We start from the raw sequence: 19374 nt of genomic DNA, 5'->3' as shown, positions 1-19374 counted from the left end.
CTAGCTACCAAACGCCACTAGTGACGTCAATATGGTACCCTTCGTATATGATTCTGAACTGCGATTAATCAGAGTAATACTCCGAGAAGACATCGTGACATTCATCCGAACGAAACATCCCGTCAGCGTAACCAAAATTTCCCAGTTCAGAGTAGTTAAATGTATTTTGCTAGGTTCCCCGCAGTTCAAGCTATGCTCACGCCTTGGTTCAGACAAGATCCAGCACTTCGGACCTTGTATTGCAAAAGAGATTATGAGGCTATCACCGTAGCAAACCAACCCTAGGGGGTCTTTCGCAAAAGACCCGTATTTTCGGGGTTTGTGCGGCCCTCCCAACAACCATTCAAGTGGTTTCCTCATCGGCCCAGATCTTGACCGTACCATCCAAGCTAGAAGATACTAGTAAATTCTCACTGGGGTGGGCGTTAACGCCCAAGACGACATCCTCGTGACTTCGAAGGATCTGTAGGACCTCCTTCGTTTGCACATCCCAAATGTATATCGCCGCATCTTCGGACCCAGAGAATCTATCGATGCGTTAGTTTTGATCTACTACCACAAAAAGTATTTAACTGAGGAGGACTTACATGTACTTTCCATCTCTCGAGAAGGCCGAAAATATGGAATACTTCGCGTTGACATGGCCTAGGTAGGTTTTCAATACTTTGCCGCCATCCCGAAGATAATCCCAGAGTCTTATGCTGGAATCTAGGGTGCTGGCAAGAATATACTTCCCATTTGGGCTGAATCTGACGCAGCTAACCGGTGGGAGTTCCTCTTCAACCAATGTCTTTAAGCATTGGCCGGTGTTCGTATCCCATATCCGTATCAACTTGTCGTGAGAGCAGGACACAATCATAGTACCATCGCGTATGAAATCGACTCCTGAAACTGGATCCTGGTGCGCAGGGAGTGTCTTTTGGCAGTTTCCTGATCTGATGTCCCATATTCGAACCGCTTCATCATATGACCCACTGACAATCATGTTACCTTGTGGGTTGAAATTGAGGCAGTATACGTAATTATGGTGACCCTTCAAGATTCTAATCATTCGTCCCTGGAACACCATCAGTCCGGAAAACTCCTCTATGGCAGATGATTTAACATACCGACTTGAGCTCCCACAGCCTGATTGTTTTATCATCGGACCCCGTTGCAAGGGTTTTTGAGTCCGGAGACCATGCAACATCGGATATTCCTGCCGTATGAGCCTCGAAAATTTGCTCGAGCTCACCTGTTCGTGCATCCCACACTCGCAGAGTTTTGTCCGCAGCTATTCGACTTCGTCAGAAGATGTCCAAATCGTGTAAGTCAATGTAACATACAAGCACTTGCTATCCATTTCCCATCAGGGCTAAACTTGACACTAGATACTCCTCCGTTGTGCCCTGTAAGTGTGTATTTTAACCTATAGTTTGGTCTGGTGCCCGGTTTGCGCAGGTCATTCGCGACTGGTAAAGTCGGAGGTGAAGGGAGGCTCGATGCTACCCTAGAAGTGACCGCGTCTTCAAAAATTTCACGGTCACGGAACGGTGGAGACGGCGACACTGTTCTTTGGCGCTTGAACGGCGGCGACAATCTGCCGTCGGTATCATTTGAATCCATGGCGGGAACGTCGGTATGTTGAGGTTCACGATGGGTTTGGCTTGGCGCGCGATCCTTGAATGCTGAACAACGCAAAACTTACAACATTCACCCGGATTTATAAGGTTTCTTCACACCCCGTAGAAGACCTTTCCCCACAACCCGCAGGTACACCCGCACGCAACCTAGTGATCGAGTTTCAAGATATCCTTTCGAAAACTTCGTAGATCTACTTCGCTGCAAGAATAAGCTTACAAGATCCACTTTTTTAATTTCTGTTATCGAAAAGTAGCACGGTGTCGGTAAGGGTTAGCGAGGGCTATCGCAGGAGCCGAGTCTGGGGCGCCAGTCTTGATTCCTATCGGCAAGATCGATCTTAAGCTTTGACACGAATTTATTTTATAGCCTCTCCTTTAGCCTTCAGCCATAGGCCACTATGCTTATATGTATGCACCCGGTTAAACCCTCACGTCCGACGGCCAAGCCATCTTCCAATTCGGTATGTATCTAGAGTTTCTGCGATTTTGCGCCCTGGCTTTACCTCACTAAGTCAAGCTTGGTTCTCCTCTTAACACCAGATCCCGGTTTTTTATCAACCCGAATCCTCGGAATTTTCGAGGATATTGATACAAGAAGCTTCTATAATTGATTCACTGCCTACCTAAGTAGTTAGTTTAAGTAATAAACTTCCAATCTCGGTCTCCCGCATTCACAATCACAAGCCCTCCCTGTCTCTAGGCCGAAATCGATTTTTTGGGGGGTTTTTCCCGGGTCTCGGTATTCTAATGGCATGGGCTTCAGAGGTCTTGTTCTGATTTTACGGAGCGAGGCCGATGCAGTTGCAGTGGGTCTGTAGTAGTCAAAGAATTTGTCTAGACTCAAATAAAATTTGCTTAAATATTTACACCGAAGAGATCTCACAATCAACAATGTATGTACTGTAAGAAACAAACCATCCTATATACAATAAGCTTTTTAGCTATATAAACATTATTTATCTACCAGCTATAGAAAGAAACAACTAGGGTATCAAGGGTATTATCCTCCTCTTCACTAACTCTCCTTATCCTCTCCCCGCTCTGAATATTTAATTCTTCAAACTTCCAACGACGCAGCCCTTACCGCTTCCAAAGGCCGCATCATCAACCGAGTTCCACAAAGCCTCAATATCCGCCAGAGTCTCCTTAGTATAGAACATTCTGCAAGTAGCAGGTTCCTCAATGAACTGGAGAGGAGCAGTATGCCCCTTCCTGACGTTATCCAAAGAGTTAACATTACCGCTGATTGGCAATGGCAACTTCTGTGGAAGATCTCGTCTGCGTCTGGCTAGTTCATCTTCATCCTTGGTAGGCCTCAAGACGGTAACTGCGTCGGCCGCATCGAGGAGGTTCCTGAAAGAAAGAATTTCGCTACCACGGACACCACCGACGAGTGGCATACCACGGCTGGGGGTCGGGATACCACCGACAGAAACGGACTTGACACCTTTCAATGTCTGCATGAATTCAGAGAAAGTAGAGCAAGTAGAAGAGCACTGTCCGTCGGTGAGGAGGATGATGTTCTCAGGCTCGAATGGTGGGGTGAGGGCATCCTTGGTGTAGTCGTGAACTCCGAGACCAAAGATTGGCTCGAAGATGTTGAATCGCCAGAGAGCAGAGTATCTGTCCTTGTTGATCTTGCTGTGGCCGATCAATTCATTGGCATCCTTGAATTTCTCATAGTCATCATTGAGGATGACAGAGTGAGCCCAGTTGGACCAGGTAGCGGCGAATGCCAAGGATGAGAAGGTGCTGTTGTGATTTACGAGCTTTTCGAACATCTCGAAGGTGATGTAGTCGAACGCACGGGCTTCAATGATACCACCGGGGTTGGCGCGGTTTCGCTGTCCACTGTATGGGAGAGTCTGTGGGAACAATTGCAGGAACAAGTCATAACCCAGCATGATGTACCCACCACCGTTGTTGGTGATGTCAATGATGAGCTTCTTAGCCTTCCTCTTCCTGCACATGTTGAGGAAGTTGGAGATAGCCTTGATAGTTTGGGGAACATCAGACCAACATTCTGGGGCGAAAGAAGTGAGTTGAAGAACAGCGGTTTCGCTCTTAAGGAAGTATCCAGCGAAGATTCCCCCCTTTCCATCGGTGATATCTGGCTTCAATTCGGCTTGTGGACCGCTCTGTGGGCCAGCGTACTTCCAAACGCTAGAACGCTTACCAATGCGAGCTTGATATCTCTGGTTAGAGATGTCTCCGTCGTTTCCACATCGAGGGTTTGGCTTGGAGCTCAACATCTGTCCCTTCTTAACAAATGCTTCGTAGAAGGAGCCTGCATCAGTGACGGTATCGAAGTTCCCGGCAACAGCGGCGTAGTATTCATAGTCTGCAGTGGTACCGTTGGCGAATCTAACGGAGAAGCTGTCGCTTCCAGGGTAACGTCTTCGATTCCTGAAGAAACCGTCGTTGAGAACCTGTCCGCGGAGACCACGAGATGGGAAAAGACCGTTAAATCGAGCGTCGGGGCTCTGGAGACCAGTTCCAAAAGCAATCTTGTTGAGGTACTCGGTCACATTTTGGCCGTCAATGGTAATGATCGGAGAACCGACTGGCTCCATTTTACCATTCTTGATAACGGCTTGGTAAATTTCTGGGAGGGCGAACCCGTCCTTGGATACAGACACGATATCAAAGGGGGAGTTGAACTGGATAGCCAAAAGACCACCCATGGTACCAGTAAGATGGCCATCGTTGGCAGATGCGAAGATGCTTCGAAGCTTAAGCTCGAAGTCGTATTCCTTGGTGATTTCCTTGGCTCGGACCTTGTGGGAAAGTTCGTTGATTTGTGTAACCAAGTCGAGTGGGTTGGGGGCTTGGAAGCTGTCCTCCTTTGGTGGGTTCTTCAAGAATCCAAGAGTACTTTGGAATTGAACATAACGTTGGATTCCAGTAAGTTGTTCCAGGGCAACCTTGCGGTCGATTGGAACAGAGAAGAGACATTCCGTGGCCAGCGCAACTGGAGCCGTCATCATCGGCGTGTCTACACATCTTTAGTTAGAATTGGGAAATCAAAGAAAACAGAACCGGAATAGACTTACAAGTGGCACTTGGGTTTGCGGCCGCATAAGACTCCTTATAAGCCTTTTGCATAAAAGCAATCTCGGCACAGGCAGCCTCACCCGTGGTACGGGTGGGCACCGGAGAACCACCGACGCCAGCGGCAGCCAACGCCAGTAAAGCAACAGACTTGAACGATGCCATTATGAACAGCAAGAATCTTGAGGCTCCCGAGAAGTGAGGCTAATTAAAAACAAGCCTTCAAGAATAATCGATAGAATTGCGGCTGTCTGCTAGAAAGTAAATACCTGGGCGAACGAGCGCCTACTTATAACAATTGCGGATCGCCATTGTCCAAGCCGACTTAAGCCCTAGGCCCTGATAACTCGATTAAATCGTGTCATCCTCCTTGCTATCAAGATGCAGCACCTTCCTACGATCGAAGGCGTTATCAGATAGTGACCGCTGGAAAGGGCGGGACCACCTCTATCCGGAAAGCCATAACCAACGATTTCGGAGGGGGATTGAGATTCCTCAGAATATCAACATAAGCTTTTGAAGGTATAAGAAAGGAAGGCGATACAAATCCTTGTTGCATGTCTCTGAACGGGCCAGACTGATCTATGCAGTCAATTACTGTCAATTCGAGGGTTTGGCGCAGGCAGATGTATTGTAGTAACAGGCCCAAAGAAACCTTCCCGACCCGGTTTGGCCTGTCTGATATTTCGCGTCGCATTATTAAATATCCGAGAGATTGCTGCAGGGGTTATTAATGCCAATGATGCCATGGGCCGTGAAACAAGTTTCAATGATTGTAGGAACGTATCGATAGTTATCGAGAGCTTGTCGATAGTGTACAAGAGTATACTCAATCTCCCCGCAATATAGTGTATCCGGCCCAGGATTCCAGCGCCGGTACCGGTACTTTAATTTGGTTTATCGGAGCCTCAAAACCGACCGTAGGAACGCCCAAGGAAGGCCTATATCTGACAAACAAAGGAGACCGTATCACCATGGTTTTTCGGAGTACGACTGCAAAGGGAACCTCAGAAAACCGCCACCAGGCTTCTAAAGCGTGATTTTCAGGGTTCCGAACCGGATGAAGTTTAGAGCGGTAAGGGGAGGGAATCTTTGGCCCAAGATGGCAGGCGAGATGTCGTGATACCCTTGAGATCCATGTGATAAGGACCGGTGATTTTAAGCTAAGCCTACACAAGATGCTGCAACTGCACAGGCGGAAGCGGGAGGGAATCCAGCGTGGTGTATGTATAATATATCAATTTGCATTTGCATAAGCCCGTGCAGTCCATGAGGCCGAAGCAGCCTTGTGGAACCAACCATGCAGTGTAACTGAAGAATGGCAGGGGAAATCTCAACACATTCACTGCGAACACTCGACATCTACCTCCCAGCGGCTGGCCTCCCATGTCGACAGAAAATTCTAATCCCACATACCTATATGATGTAAAAACCAACCCCTGGAGATTTAAACTCGTATGATTTTCGTTTAAGAATTTATTTCCAAATTTTATGACACCCTCACATCGTACATGCATCAAAGATGCATAACCATTTTGCGTTGCAATATGTTGTATTTTTTAGCCCGTCGGTTCTGACGGAACGACGCAGCACGCATTCCAGTTTATCCGATTTCACCCAGATTTAAGCCTACGATTCTCGCCAGGGTGACCATTCAGTTATCCGTCGTAGACAGCCGAGATCCGATACTGATGTGAATGTCGGACTATTAATATTTTTCCTCTTGGTTACATTTTTTACAATTGACGTGCAATTCAGCCTAACAATCGACGAAGAATTGATACCCGCAGACCTTGCATAACCTTGTATTTTTCCCCAGATTTATAAATGCCATGGTACTTAGCCTGAATTCCTTGGTTTAGCTTCGCCTCCGGGGTTAGCTATGTTAGCTCGGGGCAGAACAACCATTTCATCAACCATTATAACAATAGACTTCGGTGAGAAGGAAGGATCATCCCTCTTCTCCAGGCTAAAGTGATGCCACGGCAAAACGAGAACCATGTGTACTCCGTAGAAACAATTCGAATTCCGAATGAAAAGTTGCGCAATGCATGGTTAGAGCTCAAAGATTGAGGTGGATTATAAATACTCGGATCGAAACCACGATTTGTGTCGAATAGATTTTGATTTTACTCCAGATCTCAAGCAAGTCCGCAGGGCCAGCCGATCGACCGATTTATAGATCCAAATTTCGAGGGTCGACAATTGACAACCATTTACCATGTTGTTCCTTAATACCCTTGTAGCTCTTGCAGCTACAGTTCTGAGCGCTAGCGCCGCTTCCCTCGAGAAACGAGTCCACAATGGCCATTGGGTGAATACCTGGGCTTCTATGCCGCAGTTGACAGAACCCGGAAACCTTCCTCCAGCCCCATACGTAAGTTTTCATACTATAAGACGCCTTCGAATAGAATTTTAGAGTTAACAATGGGCCTAACGGCCATTAGAACGGAACAGCAGGGGTCTTCGTCAACGCCACGATCCGCCAAACCCTTTTCATGTCCCTCGGCGCCGAACAAATCCGTATCCGTATCTCGAATGCCTTCGGTGTAAACGACCTCCCAATCACCGCAGTCACAGTTGCCCTTCCGGTCAAAAATACGGCAGGAATCTCGGAAATTCAAACCAAGACTTTGAAGAAGGTCACTTTCAGCGGTAGCTCCTCGATTATTGTTCCTAATGGCGGTCTCGTCGTTTCAGACCCCATTGATTTCAAGTTCGAAGCACTTCAGAACATTGCTGTAACAATCTATCTCGAGAAGGGTCAAGATGGATTTGCAATCACTTCGCATCCGGGATCCAGGACTACTTCTTGGATCTCGTTCGGAAACCAAGTTAATGCACCAAGATTCAGTGCTCCAGACGTTGCTAGTACAGCCCATTGGTACTTCCTCAGCGCGGTAGAGGGATGGGTTAATGGAGGAAAGGGTGCCTTCGTCATTGTTGGAGACAGCATTACAGATGGAAGAGGTAGCACAACTGACGGAAACAACAGGTTAGTAATCCTTAGTCCAAAATTGCAACATCTGGTGCAAAGGAAATCCCGTCCTAACAAAGCAATATTAATATAGATGGCCCGATCTTCTCGCGAGAAACATGCAGAAGAAGCATTTCACCCGCCAAATCTCAGTCATCAACCAAGCAGCCGGAGGCAACCGGATCCTCGATGACGGACTCGGACCAAACGCCCAAGGAAGAATCGACCGTGACGTTCTCGCCCAGTCCGGTACCAAATACGTCATGATCTTTGAAGGTGTCAACGATATTGGCACGGCACCAGCTACAAAGGAGGCACAAGAAGTCGTATACCAAAGACTTGTCCTCGCCTTCCAACAGATCGCAACCCGAGTTCATACCTTTAAACTGCCAATCTTCGCGGCGACTATTACACCATTTGGCTCGCCAGATCCAAACCTACAGCCTTATTCGACACCAGAGAGGGAGAATACCAGACTGAGGATCAATGACTGGATTAGGAAGTCGAAGGGAAAGGTCTTTGATGCTGTTATTGATTTTGATGCTTTCCTCAGGGACCCTAAGAATGCGACTCAATTGAACCCACTTTATGACAGCGGAGATCAGTTGCATCCTAGCGTGACAGGATATCAGTATATTGCTGATAAGTTTCCTTTGGACTTATTTGATAAGTTCGAGAAGGGTGTCAACGGCTTCAATTAGGTCTCATAGACAACCCAATTCGAATCCACTGTCATGAGTTCATCAACTGTATAAATGTACCATACCTTGATATGCAACTGCATTTAACATACTTTTTAGTTCCTCGCAGAGACATGATTAAATAAATAATATGTTAAGAATTAAATCCCATCGAATATGAATACAAGAATGTCTCAAGTAAGAACTGAAGAAATAACGGTGCATGAACACGAGTTCGCTTGGGGTATCTGGGCCGCGCGTGGCGCCAGCCACGGACGTGACATCTATATCAGGCACCCACTATCACCGCCACGATGTCTCAGATACATACACCGGGACGTGGAACCGGCGTCGAAAGATATCAGTATCGCGCGATAGAGTTGTAAGAGTGAAAGAAAGAGATCATGATCACGGTCTTCTAGACATCGAACATGTCTCAGCCAGCGAGAGTTTTTGTGCAACATTGCTTTTTCCAACAAGACATCCCGAACCTCCCCACAACACAAATCCCGTCCATTGGCTCTTTCTAGCTGGCTTTGGTGGGAGCGAGACATGCATGATGCCACCTGCTGGCCCTCTTCCAGCCCTCGTCCGGGGTTTATCTGGGTGTTCTCGTCAGGGCAGCTGCCCGTAGAAATCGAACCTCCTCTCTCTTTCAAATTTCCAATCTTGTTCACAGTTCTGTCGTATTCTTTCGTAACTTTTTTTCATTTCTATTTTTTATGCACGAGCACATGCCGCCGAGTTCTCCTTTCGTTCAAAGCTGATTCGGAAGAGTACGTAGGATATAAAGCTTAAGAGAAGGTAGGTGGCCCCAGGTGCATGCTCCCGATTGATCGAGTTTCTCATCTTGTCGATTATATATTTCATTCATTAGCCACGTTCCTCCTATTTGCGGGCTTTTATCGTGAATCCAAGAAAAAACATGGCTGACAGCATTATCTCAGAAAAGATGTCCGTCACCACCGACGTCACAGCGGATTCTATCCGCGTCCTCTCGCTAAACTGCTGGGGCCTCCGATACCTCTCCAAACACCGTGCCCGTCGCATGGCCTTCATCGGCGACGTGATCGCTAAATCCGATTGGGAGATCGTTGGTCTCCAAGAATGTTGGTCTTACGACGACTACAAGGTCATCCGCGAAAAGACCAAACACCTCCTTCCATATGGAAAATTCTACTTTGGAGGTTCAATCGGCGCGGGATTGGTTATTATGTCGAAATGGCCGATTGAGCAAAGTTCGATGTTTAGATATCCGTTGAACGGACGGCCGACGGCGTTCTTTAGAGGCGACTTCTTCGTTGGGAAGGGAGTTGCTTCTGCGATGATCAAGCATGAGAGCGGGCATTATATCGAAGTCTTTTGTACACACGTGAGGAATTACCGTATTCGGAGGGTTTATTGGTGGATACCTTTTTTGCTGATGATGGTTTGCGAATAGCTTCACGCCCCATACGAAGCAGAACCAAACGACTCGTATCTTTGCCATCGAACAGCCCAAGCATGGGAAATCTCCAAGTTGCTCAGAGGATCCGTACAGAAGGGTCATGTCACATTGGCTGTAAGATACACACCAAGGACATCATTCCTAGTTACCTCAGCTAACACGAAACTAGCTCGGCGACTTCAACATGATTCCCGACTCCTTCGCCCACAAGCTCCTTCGCTCTTACGGCCATATGGCTGACTCCTGGCTCTCCGTCTACCCGGATACACCCGCAATCTCCCCACCAACATCCACCCCAGAGCACAACACCCAAGTCATGGGCCTGACTTGCGACTCAGCGCTGAACACCTGGCGTCCAGATCCACCTCCAAACCCAAAGAACCTAGACCCATGGGCGAAGCGTCTGGACTATATCTTCCACTCACCTCTCACAACCTCCGCAACCGCGGCCAGAGTGTGTTTTATGGAAAAGCTACCGGATCTAAAGTGCTCACCATCCGACCACTTCGGAATTGACGTCACGATCAAGCTCGCCCCGCCGGAGAAGATTTCTTTCCCGTCGTTTCCTAAGGATTTGTACGACGACATCCTCGAATTGGTCGATACGTATGAAAAGCGTGAAGAAAAACAGAGGTTCTGGAGGATGGCGCATTTCTTCATTCAGATATTTGTTACTATCGGTATTATCATCGGTAGTTGGTGGATGCCAAAGGCGGCTGCACTGGCTCTTTGGGTCGCGACATGGCTGTGGGGAATCGGAAGTACACTGGACGGAATTATGGGATTCTGTTTCTTCAATACAGAAATCAGAGCGTTGAAGGAGTTCAGAGAAGAGATCAAGATGCAGAAGGCCAAGGTGGAGAGAGACGAAGCTGCTGGTGAAGGTGAACTGGCGGATTTGAGGCCGTAAGGATGTAAGTATCGAGTCAGTATCAAGGTAAATATTCCTTAGAGCAGAACACACCCGCTACGAATAATTCTATACATGCACGAGCATTTTCAGCAGTCCCAGCATATGGTTCGAGTAATCATGTCAATTGTATCATAGTTTCACTTCATTACGCCGGTTAGCAGTCAGCATACTTTGAATCTATTATAATTACACTTAAACATCGTCTCTACCTAGATCTCAACATATCTATCAAATATATTCGCCATTTATAATTCGGACATAAACCCCAATCACCATTTTTTTTTTTTTTTTTTGATTTACCAGCGTTAGTTCCACATGAAGACAAAAAAACTATGTATCTTGAAGAGAAAGGTTAACAAAAGTGTTGCAAACCAAAAAGTTCGAAAAAAAGGATGAATCGATACCGACGCGACTCGAACGCGCAATCTCCGCCACCGGAAAGCGATGCCTTGCCATTAGGCCACGGTACCCGATGATTCAGCTGAAGTCAGGGGTCCTGACGGTACATAGACGTTACAGCCACCGGCGGCGCACTAGATCTCTAGCGTTCACAGCGAGCTTTTCAACCACGCAAAAAAAGAAATCCTTCAAGGCTGATCTATGAGTAGTTTAAAGATAACTATTTCTAACTCGAGCTATCAGTAACTGCCGTAGTAGGTATCAGACAGCCCACCAGCACTCAACCTCACACCTCTCTGCAGTACAGCTCCACCCCCCAAAATAGGCCATCATCATAACCCTCACTTTATCTCCTTCCCTTAATTCCTTCACAAAAGTACTATTGGCCATTCTTCCATTTTTCAACCATCCCGTAGCCATCGGTTGTCCGTTTTCATCTTTATATCCGTCTGCGCTCTCCCACAGCTCCAAATCCGGACCTGGGCCGTCAACAGTGGCGTCCCAGACGATTTCATGATCCGTGCTTTCAAGTTTCGCACACACGTTTCTTTGGAGAACCCAACTGCCAACTTTGTAGTAATCCTTCCTCGCGCCCCGTACCTTCTTTCGAATTGGTTCATCGGTCTCCTCCTCCCCCTCTTGTTCGTAGCCGTAGTCGGGTTCAGAGTACACATCCTCAACTTCATCACGATCCTCCTCCTCTCCAATCTTGGTATATCCGTGATGTATGCACCAATGGTGATATGCTCCTTCATACTTAACATCCCCACCATTCGCCTCGATAATCTTAGCTTGACTCGCAAGAGCAGCTTCCATATCCTTTCTGTAATTCTCGGTCTTCTTCCGCCAAATATCCGCGCTTAGCCAACTAAACGCCCCTCTGTAGGTACCAGGGCACCCGACTTCGCCACCATATCCTTGATCGTGACTTTTAGTTCTGAAAATAATCTTTTGGATAACTCGTTTTCTCGGTTCGTGTTGTTGTTGGATATCTTCCCCGCTATTTGTATCGAGGAATGGGATTTGGATGACCAAATACGTCTTCGATCCTGCACCTTGGTGATTATAGTAGGCGCGGGATTCGCCTGATCGATATCCGAGGATTGTGGAGGGGTAGTATTCCACCCGTTCGATGATGTCTAAAACGAGTTCTACCGGGATTTTTTAGATATCAGGTCGATGACGGTGTCGACTGCCTCTCGAGTTCTGATGTGAACGGCCATTTTTACCCTTGGGTTAAGCTTCTAGGATTTCGTAACTTGGGGATGTGGTTTTTTTTTGGAGTTCGTATACTCGAGTACGTATAGTGAAGTAAGGTTCGGAACATGAAAACACGCACGCACATGTAAATTTCACTCTGTTCACATTGCACTTCTGTTAACGTATATATTTTGACCGGGGATGCCGTTGATAGAACTTACCAATTCGGACGAAGTTTCCGTTCGTTAGAGGATATTAATAGTCGAAAGGTGACCGGTCAGCATCGACATCCAAGGCACGTATCTTTATTCGGGAAACATGACCATGGTCACGAAGGCCCTACCCACCGAAAGACCGCTTATCTATAATTCATCAGACCTATCAACTAGAAACTCTTCTCCCCCGACCACCTCGTAATTCCAAATGCGTAGACTGCGAGCATAGCATCATCCCTTCCTGCAAATCATAGAGCCTCCCGATAAAACACCCATCGGTATACAGAGGTCTCAAAAAATCCCGCCTCTTGAACTGAGCTTATTATCTGCGATTGAGAAACGGGAATTACATAATGCGAGGAAAATTTGCGGTCTAGGAATATATGATAAAAAACAGAATATTTGGAAATCGAAAACAGTTATTCTCGTATTCGTTTAATATGTTAATTTTGTCAGATGGGAAGGACATCGGCGCTTCGGTTTTTATATGTAGAGATGGCTGACCCTGGTCTCGTACAAGCCTTTGGTCTACGATTGATCCGCAACGTGGCTGCATGATGCTTTATATCACCGGTTAATCAGCTTACCAAGCCAGCGAATAAAACAAATCGCCCGCTTAACTTGAACCAAGTCAGACGGTATAGAAATGGACCTCCCCTGGTTCTGGACCCCATTTTCTTTTTATACTCTTCCTCCTGCTACAACAGTATTTAGTCAATCGAGCCTGTTTTTCTTGCAAATCCATTTAAATTCCCAGTAAATACAAATATAACGAGGTCTATATAACTGCTGCTATATCCAACCTCCAAAATGGCAAATCCTTATGTTATACTGCCACCGCATACGCGATACCACATACTACTCTTAGAAACCGATCTACCTCCCAACAGCCACATAGTATAGCCTACGAGGGCCAACAGCGGCTTTCTAGAGTACAAGAAGAAGGCCTTGTAGGATGAATTTTACGCCAGGAGGTAATCGGGGTGCCGTTGCAATAGCTGAGTGCGAAACCACTGATCCTGCATAGACTTTGGTTTGAAAATCACTAGCGGATTGAGGGCAACTCCTAAAGCAGAGGCACACTCTACAAATGACGTCCATGAGCGTGAATGGTCTGTTTTTGCCGGGACCTGATCCTCCTGATGGCTGGAACTTCCAATGACGAGGCCATTACCCGGATCCAAGATAGTACCGGTCGAAAAGCCTATTGATACTAACCGGATTCGTACGTACAATCGATACGCTGCCAGTCAGTACGACAACCGAGCTTGGTTTTGACGCGTGGGTGACGATTTAAAAAGTTGCTAGACCGTCGTTTACCCGGTGGGTTGCTGTTTCCCTGGAAAGCCGCTGCTGGCCCTCGCGGGCTACACTATGTGGCTGTTGGGAGGTAAACCGGTTCCCGAGGGTAGTACGTGGTATCGCGTAGGCGGCGGCAGTATGGCGTGAGGATTTGCCATTCCGGAGGTTGGATACGGCAGCGGCTGTATCGACCTCGTTGTATTTGTGTTTATTGGGCATTCGGATGGATTTGCAAGGAAAACAGGCTCGATTGGCTAAATATTGCGGCAACAGGAGGAAGAATAAGAATATAAAAAATTGGGGTCCAGAACCAGGGGAGGTCCGTTTCTATACCGTTTGACTTGGTTGAAGGAGTATGTAACCATTTCAACTTCGTCTGTGCCTCCATCTAATCTCCGCCGGATGCATCGGCCTCGAAAACATACTCGAATAATCCGTCGGCGGCACCTCCTTCGTCACATCAACCTGCTCCCACTTCAACAACCTCACCACCGTCGCCAATATAGCACCGAGCTGGGTATACGCATACTTCTCAGCCACACACCTATGCCTCCCCCCTCCGAATGGTAAATACGGCGATTTAATCGACTTCAAAGAAACAGCACCGAATCCATAATCTATCGTTCCTTCGTTATCTTTATCATCTCCTCCTCCCATGGCTGCAAAACCGGCCTTCGGATCATCCCACCTATGCGGATCCCATTTCTGGGGGTTCGGGAAGTTTTCGGCCGTTCGGCCTAGGAAACTCGGTGCTGAGAGGAGGGTGTGAGATGGTGGGATCACCCAGTTCGTACCGGGTACCGGCATCGGGGTCTTTACTTTCCGCATGACGGAGTGGATCGGGGAGTGGAGACGGAGGGTTTCTTTGATCATGTGGTTGTGGAGGGTGAGAGATTCGAGATGGTCGTAGGTAAGCGGTGGTAAAGATGGCCCGAGCACCCTTAGTTGTTCTTGATAGAGTTCTTCGATGAGGGAGGGATCGTGGGCCAGATGGAGGATTATCCAGGATCCGGTGGAGGAAGTATTATGCTGTCCGCCCATCAGGAGGGCGATCATTAGATTGGCGATTTCTCGGTCGGGAATGGGGTTTCCGTCACGGTACGTTGATTTCATGAGCATGTCCAACATATCTTCTTCCTCGGGGGGGGTTTCTCGTTTTCGACGTTTTTGGATGATGTCCGTGTATAGTTTTGCCATTGCCCTTTGAGCGTGATCTCTTCGGATATTTCTCGGAATGGGGATCCAAGGAAGGACGAAGTTTATAGGAGCGAATCCATCGTCGAGATGTCTGTAAAGCACCGAAATCTCCGAATCAAGCATATCCCGGATCTCTTTGCCTTGAAGCGAGCCAGCCGCGGTGTATGTGGTGATCTCAGCCATCACCGATGAGATATCACAAACCCCTCCATCCGATCTAAAGACCGAAGAGGTTTTTATAAAGTCTTCGACCTCTTTGACAAACAAGGGCACGTAGCTTTTGAGAGCCGCCCCGCTAAGACCGGGTCCCAGAAGTCTTTTTTGATCCATCAATTTTGCATTCGGACAATCGTAGATAACGCCTTTGCCAAACACCGGTGTGGTAAGTGGGCCATAAACCTCTTCGGCATTTAAATCTTTTATTTTCCCGTTGAGGATGAATTCGTTCCCTTTGCTTCCGAGGAAGACGGTCGTGGGACTTCCCAGGAGGTAAAATGTGAAGCAGTCTCCGTACTTTTACAAAATCAGCGAACATTCTGCTTGTTCTGTTTTGTTTTGTAATCGAAACTCACCTTTTCTCGACATTCGAAGAAGAATTTGTACGGATCGATTCCATAGTAGACCGTGCTCCCGATGAACGGAAGCCAATGGAAAACCACAGGTGGCTTGTGAGGATCGGGGAGGTATAGTTGTTTGAATACGTTCCAACCGACGTAAGCTACGATGCCCGATACGATCGAACCCACCACGGAAGCAAATGTGGCCGTCATGTTGTCGCGGTCTCGTGCTCCGTTAGTTATGCCAGTTAGGGGTTGGAAATTCGAGCTCTCTGATTAGCTCATCCGCATACGCACAAAGTCGTGTCGTGTGATAATCGTGTTGATAGAGAAGATTGGAGAGCGTCCAATGCCAGTATCATTGACAGACAAGCAAGCAGACGGATGTCGACGTGTCATGAACGAAGAAGACTCTTGGAAATCGCCCCGCGCGAAAAAGATATCATGGATATCAGCTAGGACCACCCGCGTCCGGTCCACCGAAGCTGACCAACAAACGCATCGCTAGCTTCGAAGCACAATTCAAATGATGACAAAGCGGAAAATAATATATACATCATATATCTTCCAAAACCAAATTCTCGATAACCATAACGAAAATATGAAATTCAAGGACCCTCAATCGCTCGAGCCGAAGCCGTCTTTTCGAAGCTAATGTAGAGCTTAAACTTTAGGTTGTGTAACGACGCCAATGCTCTCGTCTAAGCGAGACAGCTTCACCTCGAACTCGAGGGCTCCGCAGTCGAACTTGCGACAAATTTAAAGGTCTCGCGCAGGATTTCCAAACTATAAAAAGAGAACGTGGAAAATTGTCCTCGCATCGGCACCCTTCGAGAGTCAGAGTGGCGGTATGACGGACTTTAACATTGCGCGAGTATATCGTAGCCCGGGGTGCCCTGCATATTTCCCCAGCATCCAAGTTTATGAGAGAGCGAAAATTATCCTCGACCTCGACGAAAAAATTCATGTCGGTACGGCCCAAAAAGTGGAGTCGCCAGCCTTCGCGCCTTTCGCAATTTTTGTCCTCCGTATCAAACCCAAGAACGCTTATGATTAATTGCGCAGGCCCCTCGACCTCGTCACGATAACCTTGGTCGACCAAAAAAACCCTTCACTCGCTGGCAGCGAAGCCCGCTTTCCCCCTCACTTGATTGGTTTTCGTTACCCGTAGGCTGCAAGCGGCTACGCGTATACCAAGAGGTGCAAAACCACATCGATCCTGGTATCGATGATTAGTAACCCATGTGCACATTTCGCACTGTGCGAAATTTAATATATAACTCTCGGCGGCCATACTCGGAATTGCATAGCTCATCTGCTCGAAATCGTCGGCAGCGAACACTTAGGTCTGAAGTCCGAGCACAGTCGCAAGTATCAACATGTCGTATTATTGACAGCTTCTTCCGAGCCGATATCACAAAGATATTGTAATTGCAGGCCATTTTCTTTCCTTGGAAGAATATTCCAATAGACATATTAGGTACATTTTATGAAAACCTGTAAAGTTGATTCCGGCCAGGTTCGAACGAGGGGCATACCGGATGTGGTGTTTTTTGCAGCCGATATGCAGCTGCAGATGCGAGACAGAGCTCTCGAAATCACACAAGCCTATTTGGAGATGTCGATTTGCATTCCAGGCTATCGATTCAAGCAATTCGAGGTGCAGGCGCCACGGTACTAGCTCCGGATCAACCGCTTCGCTTTGATCGGCTCGAATTGAACCCTAGCTGGCGATTTCAGATTTTAAACAAGTGATACCTCGTCGGTTCGATTGATCAGGGTCCGAGCCCGAGCTGCACATGTCCGCCCCCGGTTTCCTTTTTCAAAATGGTGTTAAGTGCCTGTGGATTCGAAAAGAGAGGACCGCATTTATATAAAGGTTATCAGCTCCTCTCCCCTCTTTCATGAATTTTAAAATCAGGTTCGACTTCAGCTCTATCGAAAGGCGACCCACCCCGCTAGTATACGGTTAGGCCGACAGGCACGATGGCACTCCACCAATTCCTCACCTCCACGATCCAACCCCTCCTCGAAGAATTCCTCTCTCTCACTCCCTCGAACAAACTTCTGTATGGCTCGACGGCCTTCGTATCCTCCTACGTACTTTTGTATATGCCAATTCGCTTCATATACCGCCTTTATTTCGATCCATTGTCTGGAATTCCGGGGCCAAAGTCCGCTCTCGTTTCTGAGAATTGGAATAAACTGTATTGGATCGTCATACCTTGGAAGAAAGGGACGGAGCCGTTTGCTATAAAGGAGTGGCATGATAGATATGGTATATCCGAGATAACGTTGCGTATAAGATACCGATGCTGATGTTTGGGAATACGCTAGGTCCTATCGTCCGAACCGGACCCCGACATGTCTCTTTCAACGATATCGAAGTGTACAATCAGTAAGCTCTCCTGATACAGATACCCCGTTTGATATCCCCGAGATTGACACCGTAGCATACTAGAATCTACAGAGTAAACACCAAATTCCCCAAATCCCTGGACTTCTACAACCACCCGTCGGCCAACGAATCCATCGTCGAAACCGTCGACATCAAAGACGCCCACGCCCGTCGCGCCGCCTTCGCCCCTTACTTTTCCAAACCCGCGGTGCGCAAACTGGAAGACCTGATCCAATCCAAAGTCTCGCTCTTCCTCTCCCGTATCCAAGAAATCGGAACGAACATCAACATCACCAGGGGGTTTCGATGTTTGACCGTCGATATCATCACCAGCTACTCTTACGAAGAGTCTTTCGAGTCTTTATCGCATCCGACTTTTACACCGGGATGGCTGTTGGGATTCGAACAATTGATCGATACCACGGCTGTGCAAAACTATCTCCCGAATACGTTCGCGGTCATGGAGTTTATCTTCGAAAACCTCCCCCGCTCCCTCGTCCTCACCATCTCCCCGGTGATGGGTGAGGTCCTAAACTTCAAAGACGTCTGCAGCGCCGCCGTGCTAGGACAAAAATCCAAATACCTAGCTGGGGAAAGAAACATGGTTACGATATTCGCGCAATTGTTCGAAGATGACGAGAAAAGAGGTAGGAAAGCGCTGACCGATAAACAATTGATTCACGATGCGTTATCTACCATCGCGGCGGGGATGGATACCACGGGCCACGCGTTGAGCTATGCGGTTTATTATTTGGTCAAGTACCCCGAGGTGCAGAGGAGGTTGCTGGAGGAGTTGAAGGGGGTCATGGGGTCTCCGAGGGCGGAGGTGAAGGAGGGGGTATTGGATGGTTTGCCGTTCCTCGTACGCATATCCTGTTGAAATTGACCTCCGACGGATGGGATTGACTGATCCGTGAATTCGATATCCACAGCAAGCATGCATCAAAGAATCCCTCCGCTTCAGCCACGGCGTCCCCGGTCCCCTCCCTCGAGATGTCCCGGCAGGCGGTGCTACCCTTCTGGGTCACCACCTCCCCGCCGGTACCGTCCTTCTAAACTCCGCGTATACGTATCACACAAACCCCGCCGCCTTCCCGAATCCCTCGAAATGGGATCCAACCCGTTGGCTGGTCGGAGATACCAGGGAGATGGAAAGGCACTTCATCCCGTTCAGCAGGGGGTCGAGGATCTGCATCGGTATGCATCTGGCGGAGGCGGAGCTGTCGCTCGCGCTGGGGAGGTTCGTGAGGAGGTTCGAGGTTGGGTTCATGGAGGGGTTCGAGGAGAGCGATATGGAGTGGAGGTCGGTGTTTGTGCCGAAGACGAGGGGGATGTTGATGATTTGGGCGAAGGAGAGGGAGGAGTGATTACGAGAGCCGGTTTGAATTTACGAGATCATGTTTATCTATCGTATAG

The 19374-nt window shown here is 47.9% G+C and overlaps 7 protein-coding genes across 7 annotated transcripts; 3 read left to right on the top strand and 4 right to left on the bottom strand.

Annotated features, from left to right (window-relative positions):
* Positions 1-343: 343 nt before the first annotated feature.
* DFL_004297 (uncharacterized protein) lies at positions 344-1605 on the bottom strand (the record flags this gene model as incomplete). The annotated part of the gene is made up of 4 exons (XM_067633368.1): positions 344-527; positions 588-1057; positions 1110-1273; positions 1326-1605. 4 exons carry the CDS (start codon positions 1603-1605, stop codon positions 344-346), a joined length of 1098 nt encoding a protein of 365 aa, XP_067491545.1.
* Positions 1606-2671: 1066 nt separating this feature from the next.
* DFL_004296 (uncharacterized protein) lies at positions 2672-4838 on the bottom strand (the record flags this gene model as incomplete). Its single annotated transcript, XM_067633367.1, has 2 exons — positions 2672-4617; positions 4676-4838. 2 exons carry the CDS (start codon positions 4836-4838, stop codon positions 2672-2674), a joined length of 2109 nt encoding a protein of 702 aa, XP_067491544.1.
* Positions 4839-6894: 2056 nt separating this feature from the next.
* On the top strand, positions 6895-8351 carry DFL_004295 (uncharacterized protein; the record flags this gene model as incomplete). Its single annotated transcript, XM_067633366.1, has 3 exons — positions 6895-7050; positions 7121-7668; positions 7745-8351. 3 exons carry the CDS (start codon positions 6895-6897, stop codon positions 8349-8351), a joined length of 1311 nt encoding a protein of 436 aa, XP_067491543.1.
* Positions 8352-8644: 293 nt separating this feature from the next.
* On the top strand, positions 8645-10687 carry DFL_004294 (uncharacterized protein; the record flags this gene model as incomplete). Its single annotated transcript, XM_067633365.1, has 5 exons — positions 8645-8712; positions 9124-9134; positions 9278-9702; positions 9772-9891; positions 9947-10687. The coding sequence occupies 5 exons, from the start codon at positions 8645-8647 to the stop codon at positions 10685-10687; spliced, it is 1365 nt and encodes a 454-aa protein (XP_067491542.1).
* A 663-nt stretch (positions 10688-11350) lies between these two features.
* Positions 11351-12312, bottom strand: DFL_004293 (uncharacterized protein; the record flags this gene model as incomplete). Its single annotated transcript, XM_067633364.1, has 2 exons — positions 11351-12089; positions 12245-12312. 2 exons carry the CDS (start codon positions 12310-12312, stop codon positions 11351-11353), a joined length of 807 nt encoding a protein of 268 aa, XP_067491541.1.
* A 1860-nt stretch (positions 12313-14172) lies between these two features.
* Positions 14173-15773, bottom strand: DFL_004292 (uncharacterized protein; the record flags this gene model as incomplete). The annotated part of the gene is made up of 2 exons (XM_067633363.1): positions 14173-15516; positions 15576-15773. The coding sequence occupies 2 exons, from the start codon at positions 15771-15773 to the stop codon at positions 14173-14175; spliced, it is 1542 nt and encodes a 513-aa protein (XP_067491540.1).
* A 1773-nt stretch (positions 15774-17546) lies between these two features.
* Positions 17547-19325, top strand: DFL_004291 (uncharacterized protein; the record flags this gene model as incomplete). Its single annotated transcript, XM_067633362.1, has 4 exons — positions 17547-17838; positions 17898-17958; positions 18022-18820; positions 18891-19325. The coding sequence occupies 4 exons, from the start codon at positions 17547-17549 to the stop codon at positions 19323-19325; spliced, it is 1587 nt and encodes a 528-aa protein (XP_067491539.1).
* Positions 19326-19374: the final 49 nt, after the last annotated feature.

Source organism: Arthrobotrys flagrans, assembly GCF_004000055.1.
Source record: "Arthrobotrys flagrans strain CBS H-5679 chromosome Unknown unitig_0, whole genome shotgun sequence".
In the NCBI taxonomy this organism is placed as follows: Eukaryota; Fungi; Ascomycota; class Orbiliomycetes; order Orbiliales; family Orbiliaceae; genus Arthrobotrys; species Arthrobotrys flagrans.
This window is presented reverse-complemented; position numbering and strand designations above follow the sequence as displayed.